The sequence below is a fragment of the Solanum verrucosum genome, unplaced genomic scaffold (genome assembly GCF_900185275.1).
Source record: "Solanum verrucosum unplaced genomic scaffold, falcon-dt-bn FXZP01000108.1, whole genome shotgun sequence".
NCBI classification, from domain to species: Eukaryota; Viridiplantae; Streptophyta; class Magnoliopsida; order Solanales; family Solanaceae; genus Solanum; species Solanum verrucosum.
Window position 1 is genome coordinate 983,735 of NW_026020274.1, and position 25,875 is coordinate 1,009,609.

At 35.0% G+C, this 25,875-nt stretch overlaps 1 protein-coding gene across 1 annotated transcript; it reads right to left on the reverse strand.

Moving 5' to 3' along the window:
* Nucleotides 1-1,316: 1,316 nt before the first annotated feature.
* On the reverse strand, nt 1,317-24,218 carry LOC125834109 (carboxypeptidase SOL1). The gene is made up of 15 exons (XM_049513291.1): nt 23,986-24,218; nt 23,662-23,752; nt 23,476-23,571; nt 21,590-21,620; nt 21,414-21,470; nt 19,672-19,767; nt 16,899-17,021; nt 6,288-6,392; nt 5,595-5,641; nt 5,258-5,383; nt 5,022-5,124; nt 4,368-4,430; nt 3,403-3,486; nt 2,744-2,807; nt 1,317-1,693 (listed from the first exon to the last, which is right to left on the reverse strand). Exons 1-15 carry the CDS (start codon nt 24,080-24,082, stop codon nt 1,416-1,418), a joined length of 1,461 nt encoding a protein of 486 aa, XP_049369248.1. The 5' UTR covers nt 24,083-24,218; the 3' UTR covers nt 1,317-1,415.
* Nucleotides 24,219-25,875: the final 1,657 nt, after the last annotated feature.

Consider the following 25,875-nt stretch of genomic DNA (forward strand, 5'->3'; position numbering starts at 1 on the left):
ATTATACATTGTCATGATAATAAGAAAAATATAATAGAATAAACAAAGCAATTTTAACTTAATAAGAATTAGATGAATTGATTATGACGGCCTTTTAACCTATAAGCCCAAATAACTTTTGATCCATCTAAATTTAGCTCAATTCATCTATTTAACGCCTCAAAGTGAATGGGTAGGTGTGTTTTGAGGCCATTATATGGGAACACCCCATGCTTATGCATGTTTAAGATGTCAAAAAGAAGACAAAAAAATAGTACACAAGTTTGGCAGCAATTAATGTCATTTGGGCCATCAAGTTAGACTTTTGAGTGCACAATGGTAATTGGTAACCATGCATGGCCAATTGGAAAAAAAAAAAAGGAAGTAAAAGGACAAGTGAAGATCTTGAATTATAGATATGTGGACTTAAAATAAGTAATTAGCTATGTGAATTAATTAGTAATCAATCCACGTTGATAGGAACATACTAACTACTCTATTAATTAATTAAATGGTATCCTAGTAATAATTTGGAAGTTATTAAACGTGCTGCTAAAATAAACAATTTTTTTTTAAATTTTCCATGCGTGATTATATAATCACAGTAGAGCCCAACTATATACACAATCTTATACTAAATGAGGTGCAATTAGTTTCATCAATTCTTTTTCCTTCTAAACAACGACGCCCCCCCCCCCCCCCCCAACCCCCCCAACCAAAAAAAAAAGGTTGAATCAAAGACTTCAATGGTGCATTTCAATTGGTTTTTACTAATTTGTCTCCTTGATTTCTTTCAACTTTTCAAGTTGATTTTTCAGATCGTCACTAAACTAATAGTCTTTTTTGTTTCCCACTTTATGTTCGGTATCCATATTGGAGTCCGACTGAATTTAGATTCACGTCAAAAAGTCCCACATTGGAGGGTAAAACGCTCCCTAACAAAGTCGTTTCTGTATCTAGGGGCACATGAACTCAAGACTTTTGGTTAAGGATGAAGGAGTACTTATCACTACAACACAACCCTTGTTGGTCAACTACTACTCTACTAGTTATTATCTCAAAAAAAAGTTTTTTTTTTTCTTTTGAAGAAATTGAAATAAAAAATAAATGACTTTCTAAGATAATAAGTAGTTGAATGACCGTCTAATAAATCAACTCTTAATTTTCCCACTAGTGACAGAAATAACCTTGTTATTCTTGCCTTCCGACTGTTATTATATCGCAGAAAAACCAGTAATGGAGGAGGCACCACTAAAGAGGAGCCAAGCTTAACCAGAGGTCTCGCTAAATGAAGCCATCTTCATTAGAAAGCGATGAAAAATCACTAAGGAACAAACTATAGAAAAATGATGATCATCTTTTTCACTATTAGTATCATAAATATATAATTTTTCAGTCTTACAAATATCGTAACGCGAAAACGTGTGTGTTAAACTTCATACCCCAAGAACAGACCTTTTTGCCTGTCTCTGTTTTGGATAGTTTAAAACTACTCTCCTCTTTAATAAAAAGCAAAGGAATACTGAAACTAATACCAAAACCAAAATGAAAAAAACTTCTAAATGAGGACCTGGCAAGCTGCAACTCCATCCCCTTTGCAAAAAGCTATTTATGGGGGTGATAACTGGATCCATAACAAAATCCACTGTCATTGCTTCTTCCCCCAACATAATGCTCGTACTCCTCGACTTGTATCCTGGCATTGTCGCGATCACTGCAAATTGAGGTTTCAGGATTAATCCACGCAAAAGAATGAAGCGTTTTGCAATTAGACACAAGCAACATCCAACTTCTACCGTATTTTATGTACATATCAGATTGTTAGTAGTAACTTAATTGACAATATTTTTGTAAAACCACTCCTCTCATAGAGATTATAGTTAATAACTGTGATGAGTTTGATACAAGTAAGGCTGAAATAGTGTAGCAATATTTACATGAAATTCTAGCTTACGAAAAAAACTATTCAAACGACTGGCTAATTGAATCTTCAATATCTATTTTCCCCCATTTGATGTCATCGGAGATGAGCGGATGGCTGAGTGTTATCCCGAGCTAATTTCACACTGAATGTTCACCCGCCTCCCTCCAATACCAGATAATTTATCTTTTTTAGGAGAAGTTAGAAGTTCTCTAAATCTTAAACATATCCCTATACTTATATACAATCACTACGCAAGCCTAAAAAAAACTCTGGTGAAATATCGACCTGATGCAAATGTACAAACATCGACCAGCTATTTAAGACCTCTACAGATATTCCATTTAGACCACAAGTTTATATAACTATCTTTTTTTCATCGAAATATTTTTACTCCTCCACACTTAATTTACGGAGTATACCTAAGGTATAAGCCTTGGACGTATATATGGAGATCTGTAAAGGCAGCCATGATACGAGTTGAGCAATTGATCAAAATAACATCTCCCTCTTTTAATCGTCCTATTTTATGTCAAAGTTTGTCGAGTATAGTCATTACTTTATTTAACCAAATTTTTACCACCCTTTTCTTTATTTTTTCATGATAGTTCATCCATTTCATTCTCCCTTTCTCACATGTCTAGCTTTTGGGAAGAGCCGTCTAAAGCTCAGGTTTTGCAAAAAAAACGGACTTGGCTTCACTCTGAGCTCTTTTATACTCTTCAAAAAGAACAGTAACAATTTGTTTAAATTTCTTATCCTATTTATGAGAAAGAGAAAGGTATTATTTTCCCTTTTGATAAGTAATAAAAAAGAGTTTTTATTGCTTTAATCTGTGGTTACCTTCATATTTTCCCCCAGGCACCAGCAAGCGGTGGTAATCGGCTAATGTTTCCCTTGCATGTATCTGAAGAAAATGGCAGGAACAGTTAGATAATTGTCGTAGAGATATGAATTGTCCATCACAAGGCCCATTTAATGCCAGAGTTTAAACTAGACCAAAGATGGAGTCACACATGACATGGAATAAATAAATAGCCAGTATGTGAAAAGTTAGCTAAAGGAAAAAAACGGCCGAACTCCAAACAAAGGAGTTTGGAGTTCCCCCTTGATGCCTTCAACTTCCTGTTATTCCCCAACCCAATAACAAAGGAGAAGAGCAGGAAAAACAAACCACCAAAAAGAGGAAATAGAGAAAGGAAAAAGAAAAAGAAGACCAATCAACAAACAAAACAAAAACTACAGGCAACAGGAAAATGGGGTTTCTGCAGAATAAAATAAGATGAACCTGCAATATTACTTTTTCCATATAATCTAAAAGAATAGAGCTGAAGTAATTACAAGGGCCTAGATGAGTGTCAGAAATACTCTAAAGATCAAGTTCCTGATATTGATATCAACACACAATTCTATCAGAACCACATGGTGATATCACATCAAATTGAGAATATATCTCACAACTTTAAACAACGACTAAAAGGATTTGAAAATGAAAAACGCACCGTGGAATTTAGCCCTTTTATAGCTATCGAGGCAGATAAAGGCTTGCCCTCATCTGATGAGAAAATCCTTCCGTGTATTCCTGTCTATATTAGATTAAATCAAGTTTAATGTGAAGCATAAGTCTGCAAAAGAAATCAATCAGAAAGAAAGAATGCCAATTTGATCTGCCAGAAGAGACTCTTACAACTCTAGGGTACATTTGCGATTGATATCATGTTTTGTGGGTGTTGTCCCACATCAGTTGTGGGATGTGGGATCGACTTCGTTATTTGGTCTTAGGCAATTCTCAACTTATGAGCTAACTTTTGGGATTGAATTAGCCCCAAGGTTCATTTCTTTACATGGTATCAAAGTCAAATTCATCCCAATTCTGGTTACCGAATGTGACATGATGGCACACAGCTAGTCACATAAACAACAAAATACCTATTGTGATCCCGTAAATGGGGTCTGGGAAGTTAAAGAAACAAATAATCTCAAATATCTCTGTTTAGTAATTAACATAATAAAAATCTCAATATATTTAAAGAACCTCGTTCTTTTCTAGTTTCCTGTCCTGCTTCATTCTTTAGGATTGTTTCCATTTTTTTAAAAAGAAATGATGTCTCTTCATTTTTCAATACTTTACCAAAATGTCACTAGAAGTACCAAGGGACCTACTTCATTATCAAATAAAGAAAGCTACCAAGGCACCCACTTAAATATTTTAAAAGTTAAAATTCTCCAGCACAATTTAGACTCCACGTGGGACAACCTCTGTTAGAACACATTAAAAAGCTTCAACTCTTACCTTAATAACTTTGCTCAAACAAAAGTAGTAGCAGTAGTAGTATTATGATGATGATGATGATAATAGAGATTGTAGTTGATCTAAGTAAAGAAAAGTAAATCAAAGAGAGATTTTCAGAAAATAAAACATTTCCTAAAGTCAAGAAGTGCAAAATGATAGATGAGATGAAGTTACCTTCACGAGGCTTGCGACAAGATTTAGCATACTCATCTTGTTGTACTCAAAAAGAGTAGGAAGCTGCAAATAAACAAATACTTGGATATAAACAGGTGTAGCATTGTGGACGCCATGCAGAACAGATTATGAAGTATGATGAGAACACAGGAAAGGGTATCACCCAAACGGGACTCCGCTTAGAAACTATACTCTTCTTCACCAAAGTGTCTTTCTCTTTTATGATCAGACTAAAGCAAGCCATCTCACTAGAAGTTCCCAGTTACACGGTATACTAATTTAAACCCCAAAGTCAGAGGTAAGGTTCATTTTCCCCCCACCTAACACGCTGCCATACTAAAATACTTCTCATTTTGTGATATAAATGGAAGAAGTAATTTGATTACTTAGAGATTACCATATTCACCATCGACATATATGCTCGAGCAATAACCCACAGAAGTTAACGCAGAAAAGGTTTTCCATCAAATTATCCAATTAATAATTGCAAAATCACATGATCAGAATTAAGGAGGAGGCTATTGCCAATACACAGATGCTTAAATGAAGAGGATAGATTCCGAAGATAAATCATGTAGATGGATGCGGAAGACCCTTCAAGAGTCATGCATTTTCACCAACTTAAAGTTATATTGATGCAAACTGAGATCTAACCTCACTCGCATTAGGCCATTTGTCATCACTAATCTCTAGAGTAAGTTCAAAACAACCAGCATGTAAGTAATTCCAGTCTTGCATGCCTCCATAGATTGGATACCTGCAGGAAGAAGCAAAAGAAACTATGTTTTGTAAGCAACAGCAGAAGCAGCCAAAAAAATTAAAGCCTCGAAGGAGTTCTAAACCTGAAATTTTAACATGATAAATTTAATTGGATTATCTCCATTATTTACCAATATGCACCATTTGTAATTCCTCCTGGAAACTCCTCACTTAGAGACATGTTATGATGGGAACGACTGTAGATGCTAGCCATGTATTTGAATGTTTCATCATCTGGACAGCCATAATAATATTTTCTGAAAATGATGTGTACATATGTCTTGAAAATTATCAGTAAATTAGGGTTGGCATGAAAATTTAGAAAGTATCTGAAGACAACTAGAGACACGGGATATCAATAAATACGAAAGCAAACCAAATAACTAAAGCATGGTCCTCTAAACAGATCGAGCCTCTTATCGAAATACTTAAAATTTGAAGGATAACAAACTGCCATCAGAGACTCACTTTTTGTTCTCTGTTCCATCCCATGGATAATTTGCTACAAGTGCTCCCTGTTGAAATAGAACAATATTACTAACTCCCGATGTCAACTTCTCCAACATTTTCATATTAATGAAGCAATGAAAAAAAAAACTTTATTATCCCTAAAGAACCAACAATATTGTAAAGGACTGGACAAGCAGTTCCCTTATAGTAAGATGTTTTATTATCACAAATTTTCTTCACTTTTTTCCTTTATAAAGTATTATCACTTTATCACAGATTTTCTTCTGAGAATTCCTCTCGACACCTATATCATCATCCATTTTGAAATTCCTTATGATCCAAAAATAATTATACATTATAAGTTACTTATCAGCTGAAGCTTCATTATTTGAACTAATCCATTAACTCTGCCATTTGAAGCTGCATAGGTGGAACAAGGATAATCATGACTACTCGTGCTTTATATGAAAGTGGAAACTTCATACTCAAACGTCATTCAGCAGCCAAAAAGAAATGACCATAAGTTAAACAGTCACCACAACTACTAAAATGTAGCTAAAGTGACACATGAAAAGATTAGAAATTGCAAAATAATTTACTTCGCTACACGTGCAAAAGCCACATTACTCTTACTTAACTATGATATAAACAAAGGAGCAAGGACATTCTAATGCAATGCATAATTAGATGAAAGAGTATCTGAATGTTTACCCCGTGCAAACTAGCAGATGCTGTGAAGCGTATCTCCTCCAACCAACGCATGATGGCTTTTGTTTCAGGTTGATGTGCACCAGGATCATCATTCATGTGAAAGAACTGTGTCATCTCATAGCAGTTAATCCTTGGTATTATTAGTATACATAGAAGAGAGGATAAGAACCAAATTCAAAAACAAGAGCAGCATTTCAATAAGAAGTGGGTTTGTGACACAACAAAGAGTAGCCCATTGAAGTTAACATAATCCGAACAAGCTTTTAATTTCAATTTGAAGGTAAACTTAAGAAACTTAGAGGACATGTGATCTACATTTTAAGTTGAATTTGATCTCAAAGGCCAACTTCCAAAGTCTCACAATAAACCATATGGAAAAAATCAATAAAAGGGAATTTGAACCACATTTTGGAACTCAAGTTACTACAAAGAATGTTGAGAGAATATTTGAATCAACATTTTCTAGACTTCACCAAAGGATGTGAATCAGCAACCGCTCCCCTTTCTTTGCCTTTTCAACAAGAAACGGGACAAGACGACGAATTCTATAGTTTATATGGAAAAAAATTATGGCACTAAGTAATGATCAAAGTCCTTACCGATTGCTAAATAATGTCAATAATCGAGACATTACTCTTTTTTTTTTCTGGGATCAGTTATTTGAAGATAAGATTATAACCTACATTTCCTTTTGATGAATACAGCCTACATTATTTTTATTTTATAAGGAACGTGTATCAAAATTGTCAAGATTATACGAGGTTAACCACTAACCAGTGCAAATTATCCTCTAAGAACATCTTAAGACTTTCTTTTTTATAGAAATTGCAATAATCCTACTCACTTTTGCCTTTGTTAAGCTTCCAGTTAATTTAAGCTTATAGCCAAATAAGAATCTAATACTAGTGCAGTGGAACTAATGATGATCGTGTTCCTCTCCCTTGACATATGACAAGTCTAATTTACATCATGAAGCTCATACATCTGACGATTTTTCACTACACCAGAGAACTGATCATGCTGCAGTGACTCCAAGTCCCTTTCTTTGAATATTCTAGTTCATTATTAATTTTTTAAAGTTAATCAGTAGACTACTAATAGTTGAAGAACTCCTTTTGAACTTGTTCCGTTCCTTTTTCATGAGCTTCTAAACTCTTCATTTTATCAACATCAAGGAAAAACAAGTCAGGGATGAGTATAAGTGTTTTGTACTTCACTAGTTTCCTGTTTGTTCTGGTTCTTTAGACTTAAAGCCTGAATTATTCACAGATTTTGGGATGATATTTTTGTTTACCACTGTGGGAATGATGATTCATAAAGCTGACACCAACTAATCTGGGGTTGTGGTGTAATCCTTGTTCAAAGGGCTTTGTTGGTCTAAGATTGATCAACTTTGGTTGAGGTGGACAAGGAAGTCTCGGAAACTTCTGTTGGGAAGGAGAGGGTAGCCTTGGAAAATTGGCTAGAGCTGTGAACTTGTTTTGGAAGGTTAGTTCAGGCCTTTGTGAAGTTTCAGCTTTTGTTGGGGTTAAAGGAGGATGGATAAATGGTCTAGCCATTTTTGCTTTTGGGAGGTTGTCTCCTTTGGAAGGAGTGTTTGGTCTAAATGGCTCTCAACAAAGAATACGGAAATGTAGATACAAGAGTCCTAATCAGACCTTGTTACACAGATTCTAATTATATGGATACTGATAATCCATTGAAGACCAGAAGATTCTATGAAGTCATTCTTACTGATACGGATTCAATAGAAATTGAGCATTCTAGAGATGCAAACAATTATATTAATTATTCAAGGTTTACTATCAAGAAAATCTTGGATCCATTCGAATGGTTTGCAGACCATCTACATACTCCCATTGCTTTGACGATGACCCACAGGCCACAAACTTATAATTGGTATGATTATAAGGTAGCATGAATGAATTTCCTTTATTTGAGACCAAGGCATACTTGGTTTGTAAAATATAGTCCAAGCATTATCAAAGTACCCATCCCCAGATGGTTCTACGAATGGTGGAACTTATTCGGAGGAATTGAGAAAATTCTCCCCCAACAATTTCTCAATAGGTTTGAAGAATTCCAAACCAAAGAAGATATTACTACCCTACCAGCGCATATTAAATTATGCAAATATTATATTCAAAACAGGATATCTTATATTATTTCTTGGAATTTCTCCAAGAATGATTTTGAAAGAATCCAATATTTGTGTAAACAAATTCAAGTCAAAGGTTGAATTCCCAAACAACCAAATACTAAGGTCCAAGAAAAGACAAAATCTTCTACAAAGAGTTCATCCAAAGCAGCTCTCAAACAAAAATTGAAGGAAGCATTGGATAACATGGAAAAGTATGAAGAACACCAAGTCATGAAAATGATTGAAGATACAGCTTCCACAGAAAGCAGAAGTGAAGACAATGGTGACATGTGTAATCCTAAAGGTTTAGCCTTGGCTTACATGGACCCTGATTATGAATAGGAAAAAGACCCTTGTGGAAAAATAGAGGCAAAGCTAGAATTATTTTTCCATATAGTGGCATTTCACTATTCTAAATTAGCACCCAATGAGAAGCTACAAGACAAAACACTTTTGAGAAAAGATGTTCCATTATATCTCTTTAGTCAAAAAAAAGAGATTCCCAATCAGTCACTTTTGAAAAAGAAGTGAACCCTAATGTTTTCCACTATGAGAAAATTATTCTCCACTATCTTAACAAAAGAAGTAGACCCCTCCTTTTGTTGGTAACATCCAAGCCTTACACTTGTATGCCTAAGAAATAAAGGCAACCTCTTCTTCTCCTACATAAGGAGACTTTGATTTACACTTAGAGGCATCAGAAAATTTCCAATATTATTCTGAAAACCTCTCTCTCTATTCCCTCTTGTAAGCTATGTTTGAAGATATTCAATAAACGTCAGTTTCTTGTAAGTTATTTCTATTTTAATTCTGCATTACTTAAGATCTTTCTTATGTGTAAGCTATGTTTGAAGATATTCAATAAACGTCAGTTTCTTGTAAGTTATTTCTATTTTAATTCCGCATTACTTAAGATCCTTCTTAAGGCTCTGATACCATACGAAGGATCTTAAGTAATGCGGAATTAAAATAAAAAGAACTTACAAGAAACTGACGTTTATTGAATATCTTCAAACATAGCTTACAAGAGGGAATAGAGAGAGAGGTTTTCAGAATAATATTGGAAATTTTCTGATGCCTCTAAGTGTAAATCAAAGTCTCCTTATATAGGAGAAGAAGAGGTTGTCTTTATTTCTTAGGCATACAAGTATAAGGCTTGGATGTTACCAACAAAAGGAGGGGTCTACTTCTTTTGTTAAGATAGTGGAGAATAATTTTCTCATAGTGGAAAACATTAGGGTTCACTTCTTTTTCAAAAGTGACTGATTGGGAATCTCTTTTTGACTAAAGAGATATAATGGAACATCTTTTCTCAAAAGTGTTTGTCTTGTAGCTTCTCATTGGGTGCTAATTTAGAATAGTAAAATGTCACTATATGGAAAAATAATTTCGGCTTTGCCTCTATTTTTCCACAAGGGTCTTTTTCATATTCATAATTAGGGTCCATGTAAGCCAAGGCTAAACCTTTAGGATTACACATGTCACCATTGTCTTCACTGTTGCTTTCTGTGGAAGCTGCATCTTCAATCATTTTCATGACCTGGTGTTCTTCATACTTTTCCATGTTATCCAATGCTTCCTTCAATTTTTGTTTGAGAGCTACTTTGGATGAACTCTTTGTAGAAGATTTTGTCTTTTCTTGGACCTTAGTATTTGGTTGTTTGGGAATTCAACCTTTGACTTGAATTTGTTTACACAAATATTGGATTCTTTCAAAATCATTCTTGGAGAAATTTCAAGAAATAATGTAAGATATCTTGTTTTGAATATAATATTTGCATAATTTAATATGCGCTGGTAGGGTAGTAATTTCTTCTTTGGTTTGGAATTCTTCAAACTTATTGAGAAATTGTTGGGGGAGAATTTTCTCAATTCCTCCAAATAAGTTCCACCATTCGTAGAACCATCTGAGGATGGGTGCTTTGATAATGCTTGGACTATATTTTACAAACCAAGTATGCCTTGGTCTCAAATAAAGGAAATTCATCCATGCTACCTTATAATCATACCAGTTATAAGTATGTGGCATGTGGGTCATCGTCAAAGCAATGGGAGTATGTAGATGGTCTGCAAACCATTCGAATGGATCCAAGATTTTCTTGATAGTAAACCTTGAATAATTAATATAATTGTTTGCATCTCTAGAATGTTCAATTTCTATTGAATCCGTATCAGTAAGAATGACTTCATAGAATCTTCTGGTCTTAAATGGATTATCAGTATCCATATAATTGGAATCAGTGTAACAAGGTCTGATTAGGACTCCTGTATCTACATTTCCGTATTCTTTGTTGAGAGCCATTATAGGCAATACCTGTGAAACAATAAATTCAAAAGATTCTTCTTTTGGGATTGGTTTGGAAGGGATGGTTTTGGTTAACTTAGGGTTAACAGCTTGGGCGAAAGACTCAGGTGTTTTCATAGTATAGCTCTTTTTGGTTTGAATGGAGCTGGAAGATGTTCCTTGTTCAAAGGGCTTTGTTGGCCTAAGATTGATCAACTTTGGTTGAGGTGGACAAGGAAGTCTCGAAAACTTCTGTTGGGAAGGAGAGGGTAGCCTTGGAAAATCGGCTAGAGCTGTGAACTTGTTTTGGAAGGTTAGTTTAGGCCTTTGTGAAGTTTCAGCTTTTGCTGGGGTAAAAGGAGGATGGATAAATGGTCTAGCCATTTTTGCTTTTGGGAGGTTGTCTCCTTTGGAAGGAGTGTTTGGGCTAAATGGCCTCATGTTTTCCCTGCAAGAATTCATGAGTTAGAAAATTTGGTAGAGAATTATCTTCTTCTTTGATAAAATCAATTTTGAAATCAAAGCTAGATAGTAGAGCTTGCCATCTAGCAAATATTTGTTTTGAAAAAAGGTTTTTAACATCTTTTTGCAAGATTTCTTTAGCAAATTTACAATCTACTCTTAATAAAAATTCTTTACTGATTAGGTCGTCTTGGAACTTAGTGATACATAGCACTATAGACAAAACTTCCTTTTTTACAGTTGAATAATTTTTTTGAGCGGAATTCCAGATTCCGAATGTAAAACGAACTAGTTGCTCTGTAGATTCAAGATCTACTTTTTGTTTAAGGATTCCTCCGTAACCTGCATTAGACGCATCAGTATCAACAATCATAAATGCATCTGGGTTTGTGATTCCTAGACATGGAATAGTTTGGACTAAAGTTTTGACACGGATGACGGCTTGAGTTTGTTCAGTACTCCAAGGAACTGGATTTTTCCCAAGTCTTTTATACAAAGGCTCACAAACATGTCTGACTTTTGGAATAAAATCAACTACATAATTTAAGCTTCCTAAAATCCTCTGAAGTTGGGTTTTATCAGGAATTTCATTTGGAAATTTAGAAGAGAACTCTATGGCCCTGCAAATAGGTTTATAAGTGCCCTGATAAAGGTCATGACCTAAAAATCTTATGGTGGTTTAGAAGAACCATTTTCTTGGCACTAACAACTAATCCATTATTCTTAACAATCTTGAAGAAGGTGTGGAGATGTTTAAAATGAGAGTCAATGTTCTCTGAAACGATTAGCACATCATCAATATAAACAATTGACATATAAGAATAATCATTGAATATGGAATTCATGATATTTTGAAATTCAGAAGGGGCATTCTTTAGACCAAAAGGCATTACATTCCATTCATATTGTCCAAACGGGACATTGAAAGCAGTTTTATATTTATCTTTTTTCTTAAATCTGAATTTGCCAAAACCCCGATTTCATATCAAACTTGCTATAAACATTAGCTTTGAAAGTCCTTTTTAAAAGGTCTCATTTGTTAGGTATGGGATACCTGATCCATTTTAAAACGGAGTTTAAAGGTTTATAATTGATTACCAGTCTTGGTGCTCCTCTTTCTTTCTCCGCGTTTTTATTAACGTAGAAAGCAGAACAACTCCAAGGAGATTTAGAAATCCTAATAATCTTATTTTTTAAAAGAGTGTCAATCTCTTTCTTACAAAATTTCATCATCTCATGATTCATTTGAATGGGCCTTGCCTTGGTGGTAATAGCCTGTTCATTGAATCCTTCAATACATGGCAAGTCAACAACATGTTTTTTGCGTTCCCAAAAAGCATTTGGAAAATCAGAACATATTTCTTCTTCAAATCTTTTCTGAAGATTGGCTATTTTAGTAACCATCTCCGGGGTTTTTAAAATCTGTTCGATTTTCTTGACACGAATTTCATCCTTTAAAAAGGTGATATGTTGTGAAAGGTTATTAATACGTAAAACTGTATTTTCCCTTATGAAGTTACTTTCATCTTGGGAAAGAGTTTTAACAAAAGGAAAATGTAAATTATTTCCAAGTATAGTAGTATTAATACCATTTAAATCAGTAAAATAAGGTTTTATCTGAGTGATAAAAGGTATTCCAAGAATGATATCTTCAGTAATTACAAAATCATTTGTTAAACAAATGCCATTATTGCAAATATGAGCTTTAGAAAGCTTATAATTAATTTTCAAAAGTTCTCCTGTAGCGGAGTATAATTTTGAAGTACTTTTTTGCAAATACTTTGTAGGGACTATACCTTTTACAATGCAATTGCGATCTGCACCACTATCAAGCAAAGCAATTTTGTTAATCACAAAATGTTTATTAACAACTATTTTAACAAGAATGTGATGACTCTGAGGTCTAATCAAAGAGATTACCGTTACTCCTGGAGCTATCGAGCTAGAAGGATTATTACCGGTATTAGTGACTATTGGTTCAGCCAGATGATCATTGTTGATGAAGTCAACTTCATTATCTTGCGTAGATTCATGGTCTGAATCTGGTTCCTGTAAGGTTGCCTTCTTGAGGACTTGACTTGTAAGAACATCCATTTCGACTTTTCCTAGTCGGGATTTGATATCTCTAATCTCTTCCTTGAGACTAGATACTTCATGACGAAGATCGGATATTGATGGTTCAAAATGGTTATCTGAACGACTCATGATTTGTTTCATGCTAAAAGGTTCTACAACTGGACGGGATTTTGGTTTGTCCGTGTTGAGAATGATATTCTTAAGTTCTAGGAGAAAACAATTCCTTGCCTCATCATTAGCTATATGCTGAATAACATCAAAAAGAGCTTCTTTCGAATGATCAGAAAGGACTCTAATAGTTTGAGGAGTACTGTCGCAAGAACAAAATGCTTCAGTACAGGTGCAATCTTTTCCTGATTGGCTAGCATCTGATTCATAATCTAGATCAATGTCTTCATCATCACAGTATTCATCAGATGTACCTGAAGATTCAGAAAAAGGTTCGTCAAGAATAGCAAGGAGTTTACCCTTGGTTTCTTCATCCATGTTAAGAAGATTGATTTTCTTCTTTTTGGTTTTTGAACGACATTCATTAGCTTTATGGCCCGTCTTGCCACATGTCCAACAAACGTCTGTTTTGGTATCTCTAGATTTTTTGGACCTAGATTTCTTTTTCCTAGGCCTTGTAGAATCATCTCTTCTTCTAGATTTCTTCCTATGAGATTTCTTCTCACTTTTATCCTTTTTTACTTTATCAGGAGGAGTGATAAAGCCAAAGTCTCGACAAAAACTGCCAAGTTCTCGTTTTGAAGATGACTGTTCCTTCTTAAGTTGGTGCTTAAGTTTGATATATGTGCAGAGTTCAAGCCCTACAATGTTGATGGTGCTTACCAAATCACCATACGTCAAATTACTGTAAGGAATACGATCGTCATTGCGATCTTGAATCTTCGTCCTTACTTTATCAGCAAAGAGTGGGGGAAGTCCGTTGATGAAGCGTTCTTTCCAAAAATCCAAATGGCAGTCTGGACGAATCATAACTTTGCTGAGAAAGGCATGCTTATAATGAATAAAGCTATCTAGATTTGGACAGCTGAGATTATTTAGGATTTGGAGACTCCTATCTTGAAATAGTTTTGGTTCGCCAATGAAGTGTTTAGCGATATGATAAAGGAGAGTAGCACAAGCATCTTCTCTTGTAACCTGGGAAGTAGATTAAGTGCTCCCTTCTAGTTTAACAACTGTCTCCGTTGATGTGACATTAATAATGAGATGCTTGGTCTCATCATTGCAGTAGTTGTCCCACCAATGTTTTATCATTCCCGTGAAACCTGAAGCAATCATAGTAGCAGCTTCTTTATCTGCTGAACCTCGCATTTTATATGCAGTGATGGCAACTCCCATTTCATGGAGCTTGTTGTAGATCTGATGCTCTGCAAGACCATCAATGTTCCATTCTGTAATGCTTCTTCCTTCATGAGATGAAGTGGACAAGAATGCATTTTCCTCATACTGCAAGTCTGGGAAAGAGGGTTTGTTATGGTAGTTTTTTATATTATGAAAACGACCATTGGATAGCTTTTGTAGAAGGATGTTTTTATCCTGAATGTCTGAAACAGATTTCTCTCTAAGAGTAGAAACCTTGTCTGGGGTTTTTCCATCTTTTTTGGAGATGTTGAAATTGTTGAGTTGGGCATGGATCTTGTCAATAATATTTCCGGTGACTTCAAAAGTGTCAGATAATTTAGGGAATTTTTCTTTGGAAAATTCGGGGAGTTTGAATCCTAGGTTAGGTTCAATATTATGGTTGGATGAAGTAGAAGCCGGAGTTGGTCTTCTACTAAGAGTGGGTTTTGTATCTTCTATTTGTCTAAAGATAACATGAAGAATTTGGTTTGAGTAGTTGTTTTGTTCTACTACTCGGTCGACGTCTGCAGCAGTGAGAATAGTGCTAGTCTTATCACTTTTTTCTTTAAAAGGAGAAGCTTTGATCACTGTTCCTGCAACAGGGATGTTAATTCCTTCAAGAGGAGGAGTAATAGATTCAACAATCTTATTAGAAGTAGTATACCAATTATTAATGATAACCTGCAAAGACTGTTGAATTTTCAATTCTTCCAGTCATTTCAAACCATTTAAAGAATTCGATTTCACAGCCGATTCTTCTCATATCAGTCATCCATAAATCTCTAAAGGATTCTCTTTGAGAAAGAGTAAATGTAGCAACATACCAATTTCTCTTTACCTGATTATCTGGATGAGTCCATTGCTCATGCAATATGGCTGGATTGGGCTCAAAGGTTTTTCTTGTCTTAAGCATCCTGAGCAACCAAGATGGTTTATTGTCTTTGGGAGGTTCCATTTCACTTGCAGTGGGACTGCCAGGAATATCTTGGTAGAACACTTTAGGTACATTACCTGAAAAGAAGTCTACTCCTGTGACTTTACCTTTACTGTTGTCAGCAACAGAAATAGTTTCATCGTCTGCTTCCTCCGGGGTTTTTGAAGAAGAAGGTGGCCTGGGAACAGTTCTCAAGGGACACGAAGTAGAAGGGGACTAGGATGACCTTCGACACGAAGAAGATCTCCTAATAGAATTATCAAGAAACTTGAGTTCTATTGACCCATTGGGAAACTGAACAACTCTTTCAATCTGAGATCTTTCAGAATGAGACGCAAAGGGTTGAGTTATGTTTTCAAAACGCCAATCATTGCTAGAGAGTATATCTTTCCATTTTAGGAGACGAGGAACAAAGATAGAACTATGTTCATGGTTGGCTTCCATAAGCATAGTCTCACCTTTCAGGCTTTCTATGCGTGCTTTAGGAGCAAGAGTGGTTTTCATAAGACGATAGTAGACTCGGTAAATAATAATTATTTCACGAGTATTGATTTTACTGTTCAAATTTTTGGTTTTGACATTAAGAGTTAAGGAATCCATGACATTAGGATCACTGATATCAACAGAAAAGTTAGGATAACAATTAAAGTAAACTGGCCCATCAGCTAGATTACTCTACAAAACTCCTAACAAAGAATCATCAAAATTTAAAAACCTGCCATCTCGAAGGATGACACAAACAGGAATATCAAGGCCTTTTCTAAAGAGAGGCTTAACAGCTACTTGCACTAAACCTTAATATTATGACGAGTGATGTAACTAAAATTACCTAAGTGGTAAATCTTTTTGAAAGGTTCTTATGGTATTAGAGCCATGTTGGCAGTATACGTACTTAGTATGAGCAACTAAGTCTATATACTGTCTAAGGCATGGCAAAATTATTTTAATGTAGTATTTTAATAATTTCCATCATGCTGTTTGTATATATATGTTTATTATCATACTTATCATGTTCCTATATATTGTTTCTATACTTGGTGTGAGGTATTCGTTCTTTCCTATGAGTATGAGGTAACCGATTAATATCCGGTTCGTACGTTGGTCAGCCGAATTTGTAAGGTCGTTGTAGCCAGGAGGGCGTTTAGACATGTTGATGGTGGTCCCGTAGCTAAGATGACTCTAGGAATAAGAACTGTTGTAAAACCAAAAGAACCTCCCTTAGAAACTCTATTTGGATCTTTGATGTGTATTTTAATATATCTTATATACTTGCTAGCATGATGATTATTGCTATTATACTTGTTAAAAACATTCAGATCAAACTTAAAGATAACACAATATCCAATAGTACAGGATGCCAAGAGATACCTGGTCAGGAAAGTCTCGGTTCAAATCAATATTGTTTGCATTTCCACGCCTCCTCAATGAAAACCCATCTGGATTCATAGATGGGAGTATGTGAAGATGAACATTATCTACAATCAGGGTAGCCTGTACAAGCCAACATAGAAAGTTGAGTTTTGAGACTCTGAAAAGAAAAAAATAAGAACACTTTTTCTGCATCATCCTAGGACCTAGGACAAGGAAAAAGTTTATTAAGAACCAAGATAGTTCAAAAAGAAGTATTATTTCACCCAATTACACAATTTTGTCTAAGACAACATGGAATAGCAAGATGAGTATCTGAGACAATAAAATAAGAGAAAAGACATAAATTCCCCCTGAACTTGTTCCGAAAAGTCAGTTACGCGCTTAAACTATCATGACGACCTATTACACACTCAATCTTGTTTAAAGTGAAATTAGTACCCCCTTCCGAAGACAATACCAGTTTTTGTGTGAAAATGTGTTATACACGCGTTTTGACACGTAAATAAGATTATTTTAATTTTTTAAACCATTTTTGCTTAATATTTTCTTAGACTTTTGCAAAAAGTAGAAACCTAGGCTTTCTTCCTCCTCCCACCTTACATTTCTTTCTTCTTAAAATCCATTTCTTCTTTCTTCTTCATTATTCATAAATTAAAGGGAAAACAAGAAATTTGAAGAGAGAACATGAGACAATAAGACGATTATGAAGTTTAGTGATGTTGGCGGCGATGATAGGCGGGTGGGCAACACCATTGTTGCCGGCGAAACAAATAAAAACTTTCAGATCTGTAAAAGTTCTTTTGAAATCTTGATAATTATGGATGAAAATCAAGCATTTCATTAGTATTCTTTGTGTGTAAAATCAAATATGCTATTGATGGTTTGAGACAAAAATAACATTGTGATGGTTGTGGGTGGTGCTCCGGCGAGAACAAAGAAGACAAAGATAGAAAATTATTTTCTTCCATGAATTTTTGAAAAATGTAGGCAATGAAACATGAAATTTATGCATAAATGTCATAGGATTTTCAATAGAAGCCATTATCTTTCTCATAATTTTTTCCGGTGTTCTTCTCTGGTGAATTCCCCGGTGAGTTCGAATAGAAATCATGAACCTTAAGTTAAAATTATTAACTTTCCGGTGGAAATCAACATCATCCCCACTATTTTTACTTCTATTTAGAGTTCCTTTTCCAGATAGAGTGATGGAAATTTGAAGAAATCATCAATGGTGACAAAGAATTTGTAAAGAAGAACTTTAAAAAAAAAAAAATGTAAAAGCTTTAAAGAAATTGGGGTCACCAATAAAAAGATAAAAAAGAAAAAAAAATGACATAATTGATATATTAGAAATTATAATACTTAATTATATGACCAATAAAATAGTGCCACATGTTTAAACTTCATCAAAAAAAACTTGTCATTTTAACATAAATTTTCTTCTTCTCACGCACTTTAAGGAAGGTGAAAACACTTTATGTGCCATGTCACCTTCTAAGGGAGTATTAATATCACTTTGAATAAGATTAGGTGTGTAATAGGTCATCACAATAGTTTAAGCGTGTAACTGACTTTGCGGGACAAATTCAGGGGGAATTTATGTCTTTAATATTATTAAGGAAGCAATAGCACCAAACCCAAAGAGATATTTCTCAACTAACAAGTCAGCTACGCATAGAGCACCTTATGAATATTCAATTAGTAATTTGAAGAAGGAATAAGTAAAAGGGAAACAGAAATAATGAGGTCTATCAGAATAACCTTGCGGTCGACCTTTGTATTCCTACCCTATGTTTCTGGCCCTAAACTAGTTGAGGTCAACCAGAGAGCATCAGTCATTCAGTCTTGCATCACCCTATTACAGACCAGTTTGGAAAACTTTTCTTGATACTTGTGGGGTTCAATGGATTAGACCAGGAACTACGACTGATCTTTTGAGATGCTGGAATAGAGCAGAGCTGGATAAAGGAATAACTAGCTGCTGGAATAGAATTCCTGTCTGTACTTGGTGGACAAGTGTGGATGCAAAGAAATTCAAGCTGCTTTGAGGACAAATCCAATGCTACTCAAAAGGTAAAGTCAAGCTGAAATTTTTTGACTTATGGTGTTAAAGGGAACTTGTAATAGGCAGAATCAGTTTTGATTGCATAGAATGCCTCCAAGTTTAGGGATCAACTTTTGGATTTTGGGACAGAGGGAGTAGTGATTTTGATTAAAGGCGAGTGAATCGGTTTCTTGACAATCAATGCTTCAGTATTAGCCAAGGAACACAATGAACATCTTAAACTTCCTTTCTCTTTGTTCATTTCAACCTCAGATATTCAAATACTTTGTAAAGATGGACTTTTACAAAGACTCTTCGGATGCTTGATTACTTGACATCTTTTCACCAAAGAATTTCCTAAGATTTTACGACAACAACATACCCAGTGTAATCCCACAAGTGGGGTCTGGGGAGGGTACTATAGAGTGTACGCAGACCTTATCCCTACCTTGGAAGGTAGAGGCTGTTTACTAAGATTTTCAAGATTAAAAACATAAATTTTCTGCATTTCCCGATATTATTAGATACTTTTCAGACCTATTGCCAATACTAAGTAGCAGTCAAAAATTTGTATCCATTTTTCTTGATATTATGCATGGATCAGGTATATAATGACGAATTCTTCATCAACAACAAAGAGGGGAAACATAAGTCCAGAATCTAATAAAAAAGATACTCCTATATGAACTTCTAAAGCTTATGTATTTAGCCAGAGAAGTCAATTACCAAGGGATCCTTCATATAATTATCGCAAAGCCAGTTCGCCAGAAGAATTAGAAGCTCACGACCCACAGGTTCATCCCCATGCACATTGCCAATGTACTGCAATATGAAGCTTGTTGAGTAATTTATCACCAAATATAATTGCTCCTACAACTTTGAAACAGATACTGCAAATATTTAATTTCATTACATAAGAAGATGAAAAGAGAGGAGATAAGAAAAATTAATATTCGCAGCACAGGAACAGCTATAGCTCATGCATAAAATAAGTTCCAACATCTTCAATCAAAGCAATATTTCGATGGTAATGTAGGCTGAGAAACCCATAAAAGTTACAGATCGGGTGCTTTCTTTCTGACTTCATTCAGTCAGCCAGACAAAATAGTAAAATGACTGGCTAGAATCCCATCTTTCTCTTCCCATTTCCACCAAATATTGGGTTTACTTCTAACTGAAGGCAAGAGTACTTGCTGCACCTTTATAATTCTCTCTCCCAGTTTTCTTTCTTTTTATGATAAGCCATGGGAAAAAGACATCAAGCTTCAGTATCCCCTACTTTACGCCTCTTTTGCTATTGTTTCTTTATTTGTTTGGTGCAGTAGGGGAGGAGGTTATTCCACCTCCGAGTTTCAGCAGTTTACCATGAATCATTAGGTCTCGAACTAGCAGAAAATATAAGCAGCAACGAATTGCAAGGATACCCTAGTTCAGCACATCTAAAGTTATATCCTTTTCCCTTTTTTCTAGTAAGTAATACAAATGTCAAATCTCAAACTAAGGCATGTCCCTTTCAATTTCTTCATAACTAAATAAAATGGTCAAAAGGATTACTGTTGATAATAACTTTTCAAGATATGTACTACTCAGCTCTAATATCTCAGAGAAAATGGAAGATATCAGAATCTACATGAAGCCTGACAGCATGCCACCTTAAGCTTTATATAAAAAAATAAACTACTCCCTCTGTCCCAATACATGTGAAGGTGTTTGACTAGGCACGGAGTTTACGAACGAAAGGAAGACTTTCAACACTTGTAGTCTAAAATAAACAATAGAAAACTTGTGTGGCTCTAAATCATCTCATTAAGGATAAAATGAGAAGTTTTTTGACAAATTGATACTAAATATAAAAAGGTGTCATTCTTTTTGGGGCTGAATAAAAAGGAAAGAGTGTCACAGAAATTGGGACGGAGGGAGTACAAAGCTTTTGTACTTCGTTCATCGCGGAATTTTATTTGTTTAGGCACAAGGTACTTTTAGCTCAAGAAGCAGGAAGAGGAGCAAAGACTGCAAGCTAAATTCACCAGCTAAAATTTCATTACTGATAAGAAAACTGACCTAGGGCCTAACTCAATATCAAAAGCTAGCTCAAAAGGTGAAGATTGTCCAAAACATATACAAAGACGGCAACCCATTTCTGCCCACCAAAGTGAGATACTTAACACTCTCTCCTCCAAAGCTAGCTCGTGAGATGAGGATTGCCCAAGAACATAAAAGAAAAACAACAATCCATTTTCCTCTACCTATTTGGGAAACTTAACAATTATCATCATTCATCACAATAAGTTAGAAATGGATCCACAAGTTTTCACCAGTTTAACCCTTCTCAGTAAGCAAAGCTAGAACAAACTGGAAATAGATTTCTTTCAACTCTATACCAGCACAAACAATATTTTACCTCAGAATATTTAGTTTCATTTATGACATATGACAATCAGGAATATAATTATTGCAGATATCAATACCTTAAAGGCAGGCTCAGCCTCTTCCTTGCTTGGTTTGTCAGAAATTTCCATCACCCACTGTAAGTAATGCCAACTCAGTCATTGATATTAAAGGTATTTCACAACTTTGGAGCAAGAACAAGTAAAAAAGGAGGATGTTGAATATAAATTTAAGAAACAGGAAGAAAAAGCATTACCAATGGAACTCCCTGCACACTCTTTCCAATGCTGATAATACATTCCAAAAACCCCTCAAAGAGAGAAGAAGCATGAGTTAGGTGTTAAAGCAGCATCGTTAGAACAGAGGCTCCAGATAAGTATATAGCAATTAGTAATCTACAGAGAGTTGTAGTCCACCTATGATAGAAAAGATTATCCATCAAAGCGTCCACAAATAACAATTCTTATCTGAGTGCAACAATGCAACTATGTTACACTAGAATACACATCAAACATTGAACACACCAGGAGGCCTACACGAGTATATCACAGCTTAGCACATTCTATGATCATGTAAGCCCGTAATTTAATGATAATCCTGGCACCATTATCATTAATACCATAAAAAAAAAAAAATTTTTTTTTTTTTGTGTGTGTGTTAATTAATCCCATGGTGATTTTACAAAATTACGTGCCTACAGATACAGCAAGAGCCACGATAGTATTTTTTTTGTATGTTTTTCTCTTGTTTGTGGAGCACATGCAAGTTAGACATGATAAAGTAGCACTTAACTCTCATAGGTGAACCTTTTGCTATTTCTTCTTCTTCTTCATTTTTCGATGACGGTGATTCCAGGCGTTTGCGCGCACCTCGACTATCCATCGGGTACCTGTCACCTTCACCAGCAAAGGTACCAGGTAACTAGCTTAGGCAAATCACTTAGTGTTTTTTTTCAACACTAGGATTTAACCTAAGACCTTATGGTTCTCCTCCTTACAGCATTGACCACTAGGTCACGCTCTTGGGTGTAACTTTTTTGCTATTTCTTATCGTTTAAAGAAATTCACCTGAATAACCCATACAGCCATTTGACAGGGTATGGTAAATGAAGATCCAATGCAAGAGATCATTCAGAATAATAAAGGCATTGTCTTGGGCATCCAAGTATATAAGTACAATAGCCATTAATTTTACATTGCAATATTGTCGTATTTGAGGAAAGTTTATTAAGACAAAACACATAGTGAAAGGCACAGGTAAAATATGGCCCTTGTGACTAACTCAACCTCCAAAACTAGCTCTTGAGGGAAAGATTGTCCAAGTCCATATCAAGAGACCACCCGTCTATTCCCTAACCAATTTGGGACTCTAACCCGCTCTAACACTCTCCTAGACGCCTAGATAGACAACATAAGCATGGAAAACATAACGTGGGGACCAAACAAGAAAGGACTGGGCTCTTGTACCATGCAAGATATGATACTTGGGCCTAACTCAATCTCAAAAGCTAGTTCTTTGAGGGGAGGATTGTCCAAGTCTATATAAGGAGACCACCAGTCTATTCCCCAACCAATATTAAACTCTAACCCACTCTAACACCCCTTTTACGCCCAAACCACCAACTAGAGCATGGGTAGTGTAACATGGGGGGCCGCACTGATATAGTGTAAAACATGACACTTGAACCTAACTCAATCCCAAAAGTCATCTCTTGAGGAAAGAATTGTCAAATCCATATAAAGAGACCACCAGATCATTCCTCAATCAATGTGTGACTCCAACCCATTCTAACACCCCTTGCACACCCAAACCGCCAACTGGAGCATGGACAACATAACATGGGGCCTAAACTTGGAAGGACTTGGCACAGATACCACATAATAAACAAAGTATGGGAGAATAATCGATATATTATTCCATGAAGTAACAAGATGATATACATGTACATAGAGTCCTAATTATGGAATGAATTAAAAAGGAAAACCCTACAAATCTGCTATCAATCCCTATGTTTAAGTTGTCTATTTATTTTATTACAAGGAACATGACTACATTCATTCCTTAACAAACACGGATAACAATCTCCAAATGCTTTAAAGATGAAAATGAAGATTATACACATTCTTGGTCCCCTGAAGTTACCTGTACACTCTAGATATCCCACTGCACCTACGATTCAACGACATGAGAGCATTCTCAAGATCAGAATTTGACATATAATCTTTCGCTAATTCTTCACTGCAAATACAAAAAATTGGAACAGATTGCTCAGATATTCCTTAGCACTTCACGAGAAATGACCAAAACATAGGGCGAGTTTAAACGTACAGTCTTTTCAATTGCACTTGTTCAGCAAGAGAAACTTTTGTATCTGCAAACAAATGCCTAGCTGAAGCTGCAAAGCTACCATTCACAACACCTATAAGAAAAAAATCACATTTAATTAAAATCTTTTTACAATAAATAATTAGGAATTCATTAGTAGTAACAACCCTCTTTAATTAATGAAGCGATTACACCCACTATACTTGTTCTTCTTCAAAATTGGAAATAATAATCAATACCCATTATTGCTAAGCTTAAAATTAACAAATAAAAACACATTTAAAGCTCTAAAGATTCAATTTTTTTTCTATACATAGATCATGAGACCTGAAGCGTTAATGGAGCTGGGAAAGCCGCCTCTGGCAACAGAGAGATTGAAAAGAGAAGAAAAAAGAAGAGAGAAGAAGAAGAAGAAGAGATTCATGGTTTGAATCTGATTAAAGTTTAAGTTAATCGGAGAGGATTCAACATATTTGTTTGTTTACTCCTGAATTTTGCTTCTTCTGATAGTTGATGAATGCTCTGTTGCGGTTGCCGAAAGGCAAGGGGAAAGAGCACGTGTCTAGCACGTGATGATCAATGACTATCATAGATCATGTAATTTTAGAGATCTATTGGTTAGAATCTTGATAAAAATGATAACAAATTAATGTGTTTTTTGGTTTATATGCAAAATGCATCAAATTAATAACATATATTCTTGTACAAATTTTTGAAGTTTTAATCTTTTGAAAAAGGTATTAAGTACTTCCGTTTGGGGCTGGCTGTGAATGTGGAAAAACTAGAATTTTGACATTGTGATTCATAGTCATGTACTTTAATCGTATGAGCTATAAGCCCCACCCTATTCCTACTGTAATTGCTCCTTTGATTACCCTTGAGCAAAGAATTTTTTTTTGTTCTAAGTTGGGCTAAGGAGATGTGAAAGTGTGTTTATCTTTACAAGTCTATAAGAAAGTGTGTGTATCGAGGTGTGAAGTAGGAGAAAATGGATGTCACGATTGGGGTTTTGAAAAAAAATAGTCTTTTGTTCTTTTCGGTTTTTTTTTCATATTAAAACATTAATAAAAATGAGAGGTGTTAAGTTTTTTATCATCATGTTGTCAAGCTATTTCTTTGCGAGATCTCCCCTATAATAGAGTTTAACCACTATGTTCGGAATGGATTGGTGTGCTTCCTCTACACCTAAGACACCAAAATATTGAATGATGAATGAAGAAAAACATGAGAGAAAAGCATATTGATTAGTGATTGTGAGGCTCCAATTCTTGACTAAAGGGGATGTCAAAAGCATTTGTCCTTCCATCCCTTGGATAGATAGGGAGGAAGGGCAGAACTTTTGATTTTTTAATGTTGTCAAAGAGTTGAACAATGTTTCCTTTTTCATGTTGTGAAATATTTGACAAATGTGCATATAAGGTGACGTTTGAAAATTATGGCCTAAAATCACAGAGATTACGCATCTTTTGGCCATCCCCTTAAAGTGTTGCCTAAAGTCTAAAAGTATGGCCTTTGATCAAAGGCTACACCTTTTGATAGATTAGGTCACACTTTTTTGAGGGTGGTTGAAGGGCTAAAATACTTTAGTATGGCTCAATTGGTTAGACACTGATTATCTAAAGTTTCACTTGATTGGTAAATTGCAATACATAACTCACTACCTTATCGTCCTCTCAATCAAATGGGGATATGTGTTGTATACATTTGAGATGTTGTCTACAAAATCTAAGGTACTCTCCATGCCAAGTGGGCTAATCAAGAAACAAATATGTGTGTCTAATCTTCCACTCGATTCGACGCGTAAATCGCAACTATACAAGAGTTTTATAAAAATCTTATTTACTACCAATTCCCAAGTGTTGACCTTTGGCTGAATCTCTTTCCCTAAGCTAAGTCTCTTATTTCACTTAAATTACCTTACGAAATTCAATATAGAATGATTTTAACGATTCCATTAAAAAAAATAAGTATAAAAAAATGTATTTAAACTATCTCTTTTTTTTTAATTTCATACCTAAATTATTGTGAGTATGAGTTTCATACTTAAACTATCACTTATTAATTTAAAAAACACACATCAGTGGTGTGTGTAATATACTCTCTCTTTTATTTGGAAAAACCTTGACACATGACATTCCACAAAGATACAATATTCCTCTTTGACAAAAATTAAATAATAAACTATTAGTATTAAAAAAATTAAAGATTAAAGTATTA

Excerpts from the sequence above, each read along its gene's own strand:
- LOC125834109 (XM_049513291.1), bottom strand. The coding sequence starts at position 24,082 with ATGAATCTCTTCTTCTTCTTCTTCTCTCTTCTTTTTTCTTCTCTTTTC. Across the intron at positions 21,621-23,475 it reads GGGATATCTAGAGTGTACAG|CATTGGAAAGAGTGTGCAGG; the intron begins GTAACTTCAGGG and ends ATGTATTATCAG. Across the intron at positions 19,768-21,413 it reads AGGCTGAGCCTGCCTTTAAG|TACATTGGCAATGTGCATGG; the intron begins GTATTGATATCT and ends TTCATATTGCAG.